The sequence below is a fragment of the Narcine bancroftii genome, chromosome 6 (genome assembly GCF_036971445.1).
Source record: "Narcine bancroftii isolate sNarBan1 chromosome 6, sNarBan1.hap1, whole genome shotgun sequence".
Taxonomy (NCBI): domain Eukaryota; kingdom Metazoa; phylum Chordata; class Chondrichthyes; order Torpediniformes; family Narcinidae; genus Narcine; species Narcine bancroftii.
In genome coordinates this window covers 156,703,646-156,718,022 of record NC_091474.1, presented here as the reverse complement: position 1 = coordinate 156,718,022, position 14,377 = coordinate 156,703,646, and the positions used below count along the sequence as shown (strand labels likewise).

General features: G+C 44.4%; 1 protein-coding gene, 1 long non-coding RNA gene and 1 other non-coding gene across 3 annotated transcripts in view; 1 reads left to right on the top strand and 2 right to left on the bottom strand.

Moving 5' to 3' along the window:
- The window catches only part of hs1bp3 (HCLS1 binding protein 3), a 92,731-nt gene extending 90,458 nt beyond the window's left edge, over positions 1-2,273 (bottom strand). The window contains exons 1-2 of the mRNA XM_069886424.1: positions 2,131-2,273; positions 1,880-1,984 (exon numbers count right to left, since the gene is read on the bottom strand). Of these exons, the coding sequence (XP_069742525.1) occupies positions 1,880-1,905 (26 nt within the window). The 5' untranslated portion in view covers positions 1,906-1,984; positions 2,131-2,273. The remainder of the gene's footprint in view (positions 1-1,879; positions 1,985-2,130) is intronic.
- Positions 1,630-13,940, top strand: LOC138736631 (uncharacterized). The gene is made up of 3 exons (XR_011340453.1): positions 1,630-2,380; positions 8,242-8,316; positions 13,741-13,940. It is a non-coding gene; the product is annotated as an uncharacterized lncRNA (long non-coding RNA).
- On the bottom strand, positions 2,110-2,191 carry trnas-aga (transfer RNA serine (anticodon AGA)). Its single transcript has one exon. It is a non-coding gene; the product is annotated as a tRNA-Ser (tRNA).
- Positions 13,941-14,377: the final 437 nt, after the last annotated feature.

Here is a 14,377-nt window from a genome sequence, read left to right as displayed (position 1 = left end):
GAATAAGTTTATATTATGGGATGCCTTAAAAGCATATTTAAGGGGAGAAATTATTAGTTATTCAACTAAAGTTAAGAAACAATATTTGGCAGAAAGCCGTAAGTTGGAGGTGGAAATTAACGTTTTCGAGAAAGAGTTGCAAAAGAATTTGACAGAACATAGAAAAGTACAGTTATCTAATCTGAAGTTACAATATAATACCTTACAGACATATAAATTGTTAAGGTTAATACATATAAGGTGAATACAAAGATCTAAACAGCGTTATTATGAATTGGGAGAATGGGCTCAAAAAATATTGGCCTGAGAATTAAAAACTGAGCAAGTCTCCAGGTCAATGAATGTGGTACTTTTAAACCCCAAAAGATTAATAATGAATTTTGTTCTTTTTATCAAGACTTATATGCTTCTGGGGTTAATCAGGATACTAATCTAGTAGAATCTTTCTTGGCTGATTTAGATCTTCTATCATTGAATGAGAAAGAATACAGGAGCTAGAAAGTCTGTTTCTTCCTTTTATTAGAGTTAAAAGAAAAAATTAGAATATCAGCAAATTCCTTGTTTGCTTATTATCAAGTGGATAATTTTGGACAGGAATTAATATTTCCCCATCAGACTAGGTTTGATAAGTTGGTTACGGAAGGTTCAAAAAAAGGGGTTGTATCAAAAATGTATGCATTGTTGCAAGAGAAGATGAGTAAACCTGGTATACTTAAAACAAATAATAAATTTTAGGATTTAGATCTCCCCATTTCTTAAGTGGAGTGGATGACGTGTGAAGGTAGTGTAACGAGGTTAAATAATGTAAGGTATCGCTTAGTTCATTATAATTTTTTTTTACATCAGTTGTTCTTAACCCCAGAGAGATTGAAAAGATATGGTTTTAGTTTGTTGAATTTGTGTTTTTGTTGTGGAGAGAAGGGTACATTTATACATTCAGTTTGGACTTGTGACAAGGTGAAAGTTTTTTTGAGAAGAAAATTATGGAGTTTTTGGAGAATTTATTCAAAATTGAATTATTATTTAATCCATTACTTCTTTTATTGGGATACGTGATGAATTAAAAAGTTGGATAATAGCATTTATGAGTCTAGCTCTGGCAGTGGCTAGAAAATGTATAGCTGTTACGATGGAAAAATGATGTCGAGTTAAATATTCAACAATGGCATAATGAGTTGAAATAGTGTATTTATTTAGAAACCAATAACATAATTTACACAATAATTAGTTTTTTAAAACTAAAATGTGGACTCCATATGGATTTAAATATAGTTCAAGTAGTTAATGGATATGGCACACTCCATGATGGCATATAATTAATGTATTTATGTATCAGGCTCCTCATTTAGGGAGAGATTTTTTCAGTGGGGAAGGGGGTAGTAGGGATTAATTTTTAAAATGATTGATTGTAAGGCAGTTTTTTTTTAAAGTTTGTATTTGAGAACAAAGTTTTTTTTAAATATTGACACATTCAAACTAGGAGCAACAAAAGCCATGGACAGTGAGATTAAAATGCAACTGGCATGGAATCTTGCACTTTTATTTCCAAAGAGGACTTGAAATGTCTTGCTCCGAAGTGCAAATGTTCCGGGAAGCGGCCCGACTCCAGGATCCTGGCGCTCACCCCCTACTGGAACAACGTGCACACAGTCGGGTCGACCGGTCTGCAGCGGAGGAGGCCCGGTCCGATCGCAACGCACCCCCCCCCTTTCCTCTGTCCCCTGGAGGCCGCGCGGTCACCAGAATCAGCAGCGATCAGCGGCGAGGGGGGATGTGGAGCAGGAGCAGCGGCCGGACCCGAGCCACACGCAGCGAGAGGCGAGGAAGGGGTGCCTGCCTGCCTGCCCCCACGCTCCTCCCTCCCGACCATCGCCCTTACCTGGAGGTGATCAGCCCCTCGGGCATGTTGTCAGCGGACGCGAGAGGAGCCTGGGGCGAACGTCGGGGCCGAGCGATAGGCGTCGGCGCGAGTCACGGGACGTCTCTGCAGTGGGGGGGAGTCAGAATAAAACCAGAACATGCATTTAAAATGAAGGCACGCAGCTCGGGGGCATCGCCAGCAGCGTTGAATGAAACTGACTGGCAGTTTGATTAGGAGCAAAAAGCAGACGTAGTCAGCAGGATTCGAACCTGCGCGGGGAGACCCCAATGGATTTCTAGTCCATCGCCTTAACCACTCGGCCACGACTACTTGAAGGCAGCAGCAGCAGCCACTGACACTTCTTCCGCGGGCTCTGCTGAGTCAGGCGCCATGTTTTTGGGGACACAAAAGGAGGCTGCAGATGCTAGAATCTGGAAGCTCACCTCCCTCTGCTGGAGGACCCCTGCCAGTGGAGCCAGCATCACTAGTGGGAAAACCTTTGCCCAGGAACCGCGCGGGGTAAAAAATGTCGGACCGGGCAGGGGGGGGGTCAAAATCGACCAGGCTCCGAGACCCGGGTGCGGAGGGGGGTTACTCTCAGAACCCAGCCAAGTTCACCAGCCAATCCCCTTTTGGCAGTGTGAAATGTTGGAATATAGGAGTTAATTAATCATAGAATATATGCTGATGTACTATTCAGTTTGTATACATGAATCCAGTACTCTGTCTTTCTTTGGCCTGGCTTCGCGGACCAAGATTTATGGAGGGGTAAATGTCCACGTCAGCTGCAGGCTCGTTGGTGGCTGACAAGTCCGATGCGGGACAGGCAGACACGGTTGCAGGGGAAAATTGGTGGGTTGGGGTTGGGTTTTTCCTCCTATGTCTTTTGTCAGTGAGGTGGGCTCTGCGGTCTTCTTCAAAGGAGGTTGCTGCCCGCCGAACTGTGAGGCGCCAAGATGCACGGTTGGAGGCGAGATCAGCCCACTGGCGGTGGTTAATGTGGAATATTTAACTCATGGTGAAGGGAAAGAGTAATGAAAGTAAGGGGCAGCCACAGTATGTAGCAAAGTTGGCTGATTACAGTAGGTTTAGAATTGCCTGCTCCCGAAATACAAAAGAGAGGATATGTATTAAACAATTTAGTTGGAATGTTAAGGCAAAAGGAGGTGTTGATTAGCACAGGAGACGATGGCCAGACAAGAACAAAGAGAATCCTGACAGAGACTGTCAGAAACAAAGAGAATGGAAACTAGCTCAGTAAGAAGGCTAAGACAGAAGGAGGTGTTGAGTAGAACAGAAGAATATGGCCAGATGAGAACAAAGAAATAATTAGAAATATCTGGGGTATGAATTGATTTCTGATCAAAACAACAGGATATTCTGGCCTTGAGGATTAAGATGGAAGCTCTACACCCCAGATATCTGCAGAGAAGGAAATTACTTGTGATAAATCTTATGCAAGAAATCTAGTAAAGAAAACCAACTTTTGTTCTGTATGATAATGAAATCTACCAAAGGAAGCCAACTTTTGTTCTGCATGATAAGGTTGAGCTCTATAAACTGTAGAGACTGGACAGTAGAGGTCAGTCTTAGGGAATAGCTCACTGAACAGGTGACCTATAAACTAACGACTGAACCTGAGCTCTGTTAAGCTTTATTCTTGTGCTGTGTAATAAACTGATTGTTGAACCGAATACCTTCTCCTATCACTTCATTTAACGAACACGCTGGACTCAGACGACACATAGACTAAATTAAGGGTAGGGTAAAGCCAGAGTCCGACAGAAACCACAAATGGCTTACTGGGAAGGCTTCATGGCATTACCACGCAATCTGTCTCTTCTTTGAGGAAACCCTCTGGGATCAGCTGAAGACTACCATACTGCAATCCACTGAAGAGGTACTGGGCTTCTCCTCCAGGAAAAACAAGAACTGGTTCGACGAAAACAGCCAGGAAATCCAGGAGCTGCTGCCAAAGAAGCGAGCTGCCGACCAGGCTCACCTTACAAAGCCGTCCTGTCCAGAGAAGAAACAAGCCTTCCGTCGCGCATGCAGCCATCTTCAGCACAAACTCCGGGAGATCCAAAATGAATGGTGGACTAGCCTCGCCAAGCGAACCCAGCTCAGCATGGACATTGGCGACTTCAGGGGTTTCTACGAGGCTCTAAAGGCTGTGTACGGCCCCTCACCCCAAGTCCAAAGCCCGCTGCGCAGCTCAGACGGCAAAGTCCTCCTCAGCGACAAGATCTCCATCCTCAACCGATGGTCAGAACACTTCCAATCTCTTTTCAGTGCCAACCGCTCAGTCCAAGATTCCGCCCTGCTCCAGCTCCCTCAACAGCCCCTAAGGCTAGAGCTGGATGAGGTCCTCACCCAGGATGAGACATATAAGGCAATTGAACAACTGAAAAGTGGCAAAGCAGTAGGTGTGGATGGAATCCCCCCCAGAGGTCTGGAAGGCTGGCGGCAAAACTCTGCATGTCAAACTGCATGAGTTTTTCAAGCTTTGTTGGGACCAAGGAAAACTGCCTCAGGACCTTCGTGATGCCACCATCATCACCCTGTACAAAAACAAAGGCGAGAAATCAGACTGCTCAAACTACAGGGGAATCACACTGCTCTCCATTGCAGGCAAAATCTTCGCTAGGATTCTACTAAATAGAATAATACCTAGTGTCGCCGAGAATATACTCCCAGAATCACAGTGCGGCTTTCGCGCAAACAGAGGAACTACTGACATGGTCTTTGCCCTCAGACAGCTCCAAGAAAAGTGCAGAGAACAAAACAAAGGACTCTACATCACCTTTGTTGATCTCACCAAAGCCTTCGACACCGTGAGCAGGAAAGGGCTTTGGCAAATACTAGAGCGCATCGGATGTCCCCCAAAGTTCCTCAACATGATTATGTGCTACAAGAAAACAAACAAGGTCGGGTCAGATACAGCAATGAGCTCTCTGAACCCTTCTCCATTAACAATGGCGTGAAGCAAGGCTGTGTTCTCGCACCAACCCTCTTTTCAATCTTCTTCAGCATGATGCTGAACCAAGCCATGAAAGACCTCAACAATGAAGACGCTGTTTACATCTGGTACCGCACGGATGGCAGTCTCTTCAATCTGAGGCACCTGCAAGCTCACACCAAGACACAAGAGAAACTTGTCCGTGAACTACTCTTTGCAGACGATGCCGCTTTAGTTGCCCATTCAGAGCCAGCTCTTCAGCGCTTGACTTCCTGTTTTGCGGAAACTGCCAAAATGTTTGGCCTGGAAGTCAGCCTGAAGAAAACTAAGGTCCTCCATCAGCCAGCTCCCCACCATGACTACCAGACCCCCCACATCTCCATCGGCCACACAAAACTCAAAATGGTCAACCAGTTTACCTATCTCGGCTGCACCATTTCATCAGATGCAAAGATCGACAACGAGATAGACAACAGACTCGCCAAGGCAAATAGCACCTTTGGAAGACTACACAAAAGAGTCTGGAAAAACAACCAACTGAAAATCCTCACAAAGATCAGCGTGTACAGAGCCGTTGTCATACCCACACTCCTGTTCGGCTCCGAATCATGGGTCCTCTACCGGCATCACCTACGGCTCCTAGAACGCTTCCACCAGCGTTGTCTCCGCTCCATCCTCAACATTCTTTGGAACGCTTTCATCCCTAACGTCGAAGTACTCGAGATGGCAGAGGTCGACAGCATCGAGTCCACGCTGCTGAAGATCCAGCTGCGCTGGGTGGGTCACGTCTCCAGAATGGAGGACCATCGCCTTCCCAAGATCGTGTTATATGGCGAGCTCTCCACTGGCCACCATGACAGAGGTGCACCAAAGAAAAGGTACAAGGACTGCCTAAAGAAATCTCTTGGTGCCTGCCACATTGACCACTGCCAGTGGGCTGATATCGCCTCAAACCGTGCATCTTGGCGCCTCACAGTTTGGCGGGCAGCAACCTCCTTTGAAGAAGACCGCAGAGCCCACCTCACTGACAAAAGGCAAAGGAGGAAAAACCCAACACCCAACCCCAACCAACCAATTTTCCCCTGCAACCACTGCAACCGTGTCTGCCTGTCCCGCATCGGACTTGTCAGCCACAAACGAGCCTGCAGCTGACGTGGACATTTACCCCCTCCATAAATCTTTGACCGCGAAGCCAAGCCAAAGAAGAAGAAAATTTAATGTATGTCTAAATAACCAACTCTACGAAAAGCAGGAAGAAAAATTGCTACTGATGGTTGTGGGAGTGCACATTATACCTTTTGAGTGTCTGCAGACTGAAGAAAAGTTAACAGTATGCAAGACAGAGTATTCTGCTGTCTGTTCTCTTTATTAATGCTATATCAAGGTCCCGACACAGCACTGTCTACTGCAATTGCCAGAAATACTTAAAAGGAAAATTTGTTGCTTTTTTTTGTTAATAAGTACCCAGCCAAAATTTTCCAATCACTCTGTCATATTCCACTGACAAGTATCTCCATCTTGTAACGTTTTTCCGATTCCGCTCAATACCTTAACTATACAAGGCATGTACAGTTAAGGTAGTTAAGGCATGTAGATTTGGAGGGGAGAGCCCTCAGTCATGATCTGGTGTCTCACTCCATGTTTGGGTTCTGCCGAATGGAAGTGAGGCGTGGTGATGGTGGGGAAGTCCGTCAGGATCTTGATAAACACGTTGGTGGCAGTACTCCCCGAATGCAGATGGGGGTTGGTGAGCTTGGTGCTGTTGAGGGAGAGCAATTGGAATGTCTGGGCATGTACCAGTTGACACCCCTTGATGTCCACCAGGAGGGAGTGGGCCCTCAGGAAGTCGACACCTAAAAGTGGTTGCTGTATAGCTGCCACGGTGAACTTCCAGATGAACCAGCGGTCCTCAAAGAGGAGGGGCAGCCATTAACGACAACCAGCCTGGGCATTTCGCTGGAATGCGCAGGGGGAGCGGCATCAGCACCCCAACATTGACAATAATAACAGTGCAGCTCACCGGTGAAATGTCTCATTCAGTCGGTCAGACAGCCAGTCGGCATTCTTCATTGCCAGGTGCTGTTGACATGGTATCTTCACCTGGTTCATCGAAGCGCAGGCATCCCTTTTCACCGCCCACAGTATGTCTGCTCAGATGGCCACCTTCCTGGAGTCCTCAAAATTCTCCTCCATGATGAGTAGCCAGATGTCCTCAGGCAGCCTCTCCAGGAAGATGTGCTGGAACTGCAGGCAGGAAGTGTGGCCATCACAGAGATGACACTCACGAGGGCGGATGGTGCTGTCCCCCAAATTGTGTTTTGAGAGCTCGAAAGTGTGGGTTAGTAGCTATTTGATGGCCACATACCTTCCTTGTTCCAGGGGCTGCTGGAGGAAGTCGATAATCCAGGCTGCCATGTCCTGGTCAAGGGTGCTGACCATTTGATAGTAGTGTGTGTCATTTTAGGAGATCCTTCGAATGGCGAACTGAGCCTTGGCTTGCTGGAACCACACCCATGGTTGGGCGGTTCAGAAGCAGGGCAGTTTCAACACTACGGCGTTGATCTCAGGTTGCTGCTCCATCGTCGGGTTCAATTTTCCGTTTGGTCCGGTCGAGGTCACCACTGTAGCAGGGTCACTACTGCTACAGCCAGGTTATAGCTCACGGTTGTAGCTCCTGAACTGTAGCTCAAGACTCATGGAAGAAAGAAGACACTGGTAGAGTGTATTATACATTGAGTTTATTCAGGGGCGGCTCTGCCTTTTATAGTGAGCTTGAGCAGACTGGCTGCCAATTGGGCCCCCTGAGATCCGCTGGCGGTGATTAGCTAGTTTCACCATTCCACTGGAAGCCTATGGAAACAGACATCTCAGCCAGTGTGAGGTCTTGCCGGTCGCCGCATTCGAGGGCCCTTTCTGATGTTGGCCCAAGGCGTGGGCTGCTACAAATTAACCACTGTCCCAAAGTTAATTGCTATTTAAAGAAAGGATTTACAAATTTCTAGCTACATCATTTGATAACTTCAATCCTGAAACTTTAACTCTTGCTTGAAATCCCCAACTCAGATTTGAAAGGTTAAAGGTTCCATTATTGTCACGTTATACTACATTTAGAATGTCACATACATGAAATTCTTTAACTTTTGTCTAGTCTAAGGCAGACAGAGTCACCACTTTGTCCAGCACCCATCACAGAAACCTACAGCCCCTGGTGTTTCTAGGCAGTCCTGTGCCTGCTTAGCTTCCGAGATGAGACAATCTCAGACATCTTCAGGCCATTAGATGTTGTTTTCCAAATGCAATGAGTAGTTTCTCTATCCATTCCCCATTAATAATTTCAAAACTTCAATGAAATCATTTTTTTTTAATTCCAGTGATGACAGCCTTTGTATAATAAATCATTAACACTTTCTCTTTTTTACAGAAGTAATGGAACTTTGGAGCACATGTAAAATACAAATATCACACATCCTGGAATGGATACTAGAGAAGTTTGAATGTAAGTCCTTACATCTACCCTCATTACCACACATTCCTTGAATCCTGACAGATTGTAATTCGATTATTTGGAGGCTGCGGAGCACTGATCCAGCCGGTGACAAAAGCAGGTGAAAGCAGGCTACATGGTTGTAGGAATTTACGGAGGGTAGGTATGACATTGGAAACATATTTCTACAGATGTGTGGTGCAATGTGTGGCTGCATTACAGTCTGGTATGGGGACACCAATACCCCTGAGCTTAAAGCCTTGCAAAAGGTAGTGGACACAGCCCAGGAAATCACAGGTAAACCTCCCCTACCATTGAGAACATCTACAGGAAATATTGCTGTTGGAGAACATCACCAATCATCAATGATCCACACCACCCAACACATTCTCTGTTCTCGCTGTTACCATCAGGAAAGAAGTATCGGTGCCACAAGACTCACCCCACCAGGTCCAGGAACAGCTGCTACCCCTCCACCATCAGACTCCTCAACAACAAACTCAATCAGGGACTCATTTAATGCACTTTATTGATTTTTTTCTCTCTATTGTGCACAGTCAGTTTGTTTACATTTCTTTATTTGTTCACATGTATACATTGAGGACATTTTTGTTTTGCATTATCAATAAGAGGTCATTCTGCCTTGCAGGAAGAGGAGTCTCAGGGTTGTATGTGATGTCATATATGTCTTCTTTGGCTTGGCTTCGCGGATGAAGATTTATGGAGGGGTATGTCCACGTCTGCTGCAGGCTCGTTGGTGACTGATAAGTCAGATGCGGGACAGGCAGGCACAGTTGCAGTGGTTGCAAGGGAAAATTGGTTGGTTGGGGTTGGGTGTTGGCATTTCCTCCTTTGTCTTTTCTCAGTGAGGTAGGCTGTGCAGTCTTCTTCAAAGGAGGTTGCTGCCCGCTGTAAGGTAAAACATCATGAGATGGGAATGTGTAAGGAGTTACCCTGCCCTGTACAGGGCTGTAACAAGATGTAAATGCATCCTTGTACTTACAAGATAAGAGAGACATTGATGGATTGAGAGGCAGGAAGCTAGCAGGGAAAGGATAGCAACAGTTTTAGTCATTGGACAAGTAATGATATGATGATGTTCTAAGCACATATCCAAGGGTATAAAAAATCACCATTTTGCTGATAACGGCAGAATGCATTCTCCGACTAACATGTTTAGTCGCAAGTGTTACAATCCGGTAATAAAGAACAAAGAACCCTGATTTCGACTCAGCCTGGTGTTTGTCTCACTCATTCATGAACAAAGCAGACCTAACACCGCTGAACTGTGAGGCGCCAAGATGCACAGTTGGAGGCGATATAAGCCCACTGGTGGTGGTCAATGTGGCAGGCACCAAGAGATTTCTTTAAGCAGTCCTTGTACCTCTTCTTTGGTGCACCTCTGTCACGGTGGCCAGTGGAGAGCTCGCCATATAACACAATCTTGGGAAGGCGATGGTCCTCCATTCTGGAGACGTGATCCACCCAGCGCAGTTGGGTCTTCAGCAGCGTGGATTAGATGCTTGCGGACTCTGCCAGCTCGAGTACTTCGATGTTGGTGATGAAGTCACTCCAATGAACGTTGAGGATGGAGCGGAGACAGCGCTGATGGAAGCGTTCTAGGAGCCGTAGGTGATGCCGGTAGAGCACCCATGATTCAGAGCCGAACAGGAGTGTGGGTATGACAACGGCTCTGTACACGCTGATCTTTGTGAGGTTTTTCAGTTGGTTGTTTTTCCAGACTCTTTTATGTAGTCTTCCAAAGGCGCTATTTGCCTTGGCGAGTCTGTTGTCTATCTCGTTGTCGATCCTTGCATCAGATGAAATGGTGCAGCCGAGGTAGGTAAAATGGTTGACCGTTTTGAGTTCTGTGTGCCCGATGGAGATGTGGGGGGGGGGGGTTGGTGGTCCATGTCATATATGTACTCTGACAATAAATCTGAAAGTACATAAATTCATGCTGTAACTTCAATGATGCTAAAAAACTGAAAATCATTGGATTCAACTGACCTTTTAGAATTAAAGTTAACGTGCCTTTGTTAAATTTGTTATGTAGCATTTCTAATTATTCTTCAATCACCTCATCACTGTACATTGTAATCAAAAGGGATGTACAAACCAGCTGCCTAGCAGAGCATCCTGTTCAAATGAATCCTAGAACTTTTCCCACTGGAGGCATCAAGTTAGGAAACAAATGTAAAAGAATTATGGCAATGAGCAAAATACTACGGTGCATTTTATCTTTCGCACCTGCTCAGCAACCTCAGAGCAAAGTCATAATCCTACAAATGCATAAAATGTGGCTCATGCCCTACCCAATGCCAGAGGTTGAAAGCCAATATATGTGTAATGGAGGGGAGAGTCGGTGGAGGCTTGACAGTATGTGGACTTCCACCACCAAGTATGGCGCACACAATGTGAATGAGGATCAATAAGAAAACAAGAATTAAAAGCGCATAAGTGGGGTGTAAATTTTAAAAAAATATGTGGAGAAGAGTAGTAAATAAAAACCGGAACCAAAAATTTAAATGAGAGACATATTTTACAGATGTAGTGAAAAATATCTACAAATACAAAATAGAACAAGAAGCAATGTCTTAAAACGTTGGCTTAACTTTCTTGAGGCCCCAGGGTATAATAGAAAAGAAACAATAAAGAGAATAATAGAAAAAATAAAGAGAACCAGGAATTAATAAGAAATCATATATAATTAAAAAGAGAAAGAATGTTCCTCTTTTTAACTGTAAATATGTTGCAACAGCAGGAATAATAAAAGCTCAAGCATCATGAAAAAGAGTTAAAATGCAAACAGTAGGAGGTAAGGCAGTAAAAGAATAAATAATTAAGAACATTGTAACAGTAAAATATTAATTTCAGGAACCAGGCTAAAGATAGAAGGAACCCAAGGAGTCACAAATAAAAGCATTAAGTGAGGAATGGCAACTGAAAAATCAGAAATGGCAGACCCAAAGGAAAATTAAAACCACGAGCAAGGTTGCTAAAAAAGATCAGTTCAATCCAAAGAAATCAACATATAGAAAGCATTAAATTATTGTGTGACATGAATTTGAGAGGAATGATGGACCATGTTGTGGCATGTTGGAGTTAGATTAAAATGCTAGATAGATTTGAGTTAATGATCCAACACATGTTAAGGAAAGTTTTCAAATATGAAGGAGAGGTTATGATCAGAGATTTGTTCACCAAATCACAGAATCAGAGATATTCATAATAGAAAAAGCCTCATTTTTTCCACAAAAAAAACTCATTCCGGCCCTGTGATCCTTCTTGTCCAATTTGTTTGAAAGCATATTGCAAAATATTTAAGAGGAACATATGCCCAATTTCCTTTCATTGTAACTTATAATGAAGACGCTGTTTACATCCGGTACCGCACGGATGGCAGTCTCTTCAATCTGAGGCGCCTGCAAGCTCACACCAAGACACAAGAGAAACTTGTCCGTGAACTACTCTTTGCAGATGATGCCGCTTTAGTTGCCCATTCAGAGCCAGCTCTTCAGCGCTTGACGTCCTGCTTTGCGGAAACTGCCAAAATGTTTGGCCTGGAAGTCAGCCTGAAGAAAACTGAGGTCCTCCATCAGCCAGCTCCCCACCATGACTACCAGCCCCCCCACATCTCCATCGGGCACACAAAACTCAAAACGGTCAACCAGTTTACCTATCTCGGCTGCACCATTTCATCAGATGCAAGGATCGACAATGAGATAGACAACAGACTCGCCAAGGCAAATAGCGCCTTTGGAAGACTACACAAAAGAGTCTGGAAAAACAACCAACTGAAAAACCTCACAAAGATAAGCGTATACAGAGCCGTTGTCATACCCACACTCCTGTTCGGCTCCGAATCATGGGTCCTCTACCGGCACCACCTACGGCTCCTAGAACGCTTCCACCAGCGTTGTCTCCGCTCCATCCTCAACATCCATTGGAGCGCTCACACCCCTAACGTCGAGGTACTCGAGATGGCAGAGGTCGACAGCATCGAGTCCACGCTGCTGAAGATCCAGCTGCGCTGGATGGGTCACGTCTCCAGAATGGAGGACCATCGCCTTCCCAAGATCGTATTATATGGCGAGCTCTCCACTGGCCACCGTGACAGAGGTGCACCAAAGAAAAGGTACAAGGACTGCCTAAAGAAATCTCTTGGTGCCTGCCACATTGACCACCGCCAGTGGGCTGATAACGCCTCAAACCGTGCATCTTGGCGCCTCACAGTTTGGCGGGCAGCAGCCTCCTTTGAAGAAGACCGCAGAGCCCACCTCACTGAAAAAAGGCAAAGGAGGAAAAACCCAACACCCAACCCCAACCAACCAATTTTCCCTTGCAACCGCTGCAATCGTGTCTGCCTGTCCCGCATCGGACTGGTCAGCCACAAACGAGCCTGCAGCTGACGTGGACTTTTTTACCCCCTCCATAAATCTTCGTCCGCGAAGCCAAGCCAAAGACAAAGATAATGGATTTATCCTCAATGACCCAAATGTCTTTTAACAATCTTTCTACAATTTTAGTTATTTTTTTTAGGGATCCAATCTGTTCCTCTCTGTAAGTTATCCTTCTATTACCATGTTTTTCCTGGAAAAATAGTTTGAGCTCTTTTATATGGTTCATGATCTGCCAATTTCTTTTCCTGAATCATATTCTTTTTGTTTCCTCCTTTTTAATTAAAGCTCTGCTTTGTCCTTTGCTACCCAATCCATTTTTAAACAGAAATTATACATTGATTATGTGTGTGGCAAAATTCCCTTCATCTAAACCCTGGTCTGCTTATCCAGATAACAGCTTTACTTCCTATCCAGAAGTCTGAGTAAAAATTGCAGCCACAGGATTACATGACCTTCTGTTTAGTAGATGAACCTAAGTTTCTACGAGGTTCCCACTGGACAGATAGGTTAAAATCAGCCTGAATTAATATGATTTTAGCATGCTTTTACCAAAGTTACCTAGGACAACATGATTAGTATAGCGGTTAGTGCAAGACTGTTACAGCGCCAGCAACGGGGGTTAGAATCTGGCACTGTCTGTAAAGAATTGGTACACTCTCCCCGTGTCTGAGTGGGTTTCCTCTGGGTGCTCTGGTTTCCTCTCATCCAAAATATACCAGTTTGTAGGTTAATTGGGTGGAATTGGGCAGCAATGGCTCGAGACCCAAAAGGGTCTGTTACAGTGCTGTATGTCTAAATTTAAATTTAAACCCAGATTCCATACAGGGGAGGGTAAAACTTAGAGTATAAAGAAAGCCACTCAAAAATCCAGGAAGGTGCTTAGCAGTTTACTCAGAGAGTAATGAGATGGCATGGTTGAGCTAAATAATTTGGATAAATTGAGGGCAAGGCTAGATAAGAATAGCAGCTTACATAACAATGCCAAAATTAATTAGATTGGCTTAAAATATTAACTCTGTTTCTCTTTCCACAGATGGTGCCAGAAATATTGAATGTTTCCAACACTTGCTGTTTTTATTTCATATCTCTGTGTTTGTTGGTTTTCGTACACTTACATCGACTTGTTGAGTCCAACAAGCCATTTCTGTGCTCTAAACATTGTTATTCTGCATGTAATTGTCATGTTCAGAGTATCCCACATTAATAATTAAACTCATATGGATTGCAGACACATATTTTGATGTAGTAGAATTTGTATTTTCATCTCTTTGCTACTAATTGTGTTTATCCAGCTACTTAGCAATCTGAGATGTTGAAATCTCCCTTGGACACAATGATCCCAACCATCCTTATCAATCCAAACAGCTTCTCTCTGCTTGCTCATTTGGTGCTGCTATTTTTAAGAGCCCGCTGACTAATAAATTATTTACTCAGCTCTATTTGTTGTTTCAACGTAATCTCCTGCTGCTGCCAAATCCAGCCTTTCCACAGTCACTGTATCTTCTTTGTCAACTGTGCAATTACTTCACTTTCTGAAGGACTAACCTTGAGAAACTTCGTTTTTCAGCTCATTCTGTCCCTTGCCACATGCTGTGACCCATAATTTTAAAAAGCAGTAACATTAATAACTCGCTAGGTGCACATCATTCTATTTTTTTTTTTAAATTGTT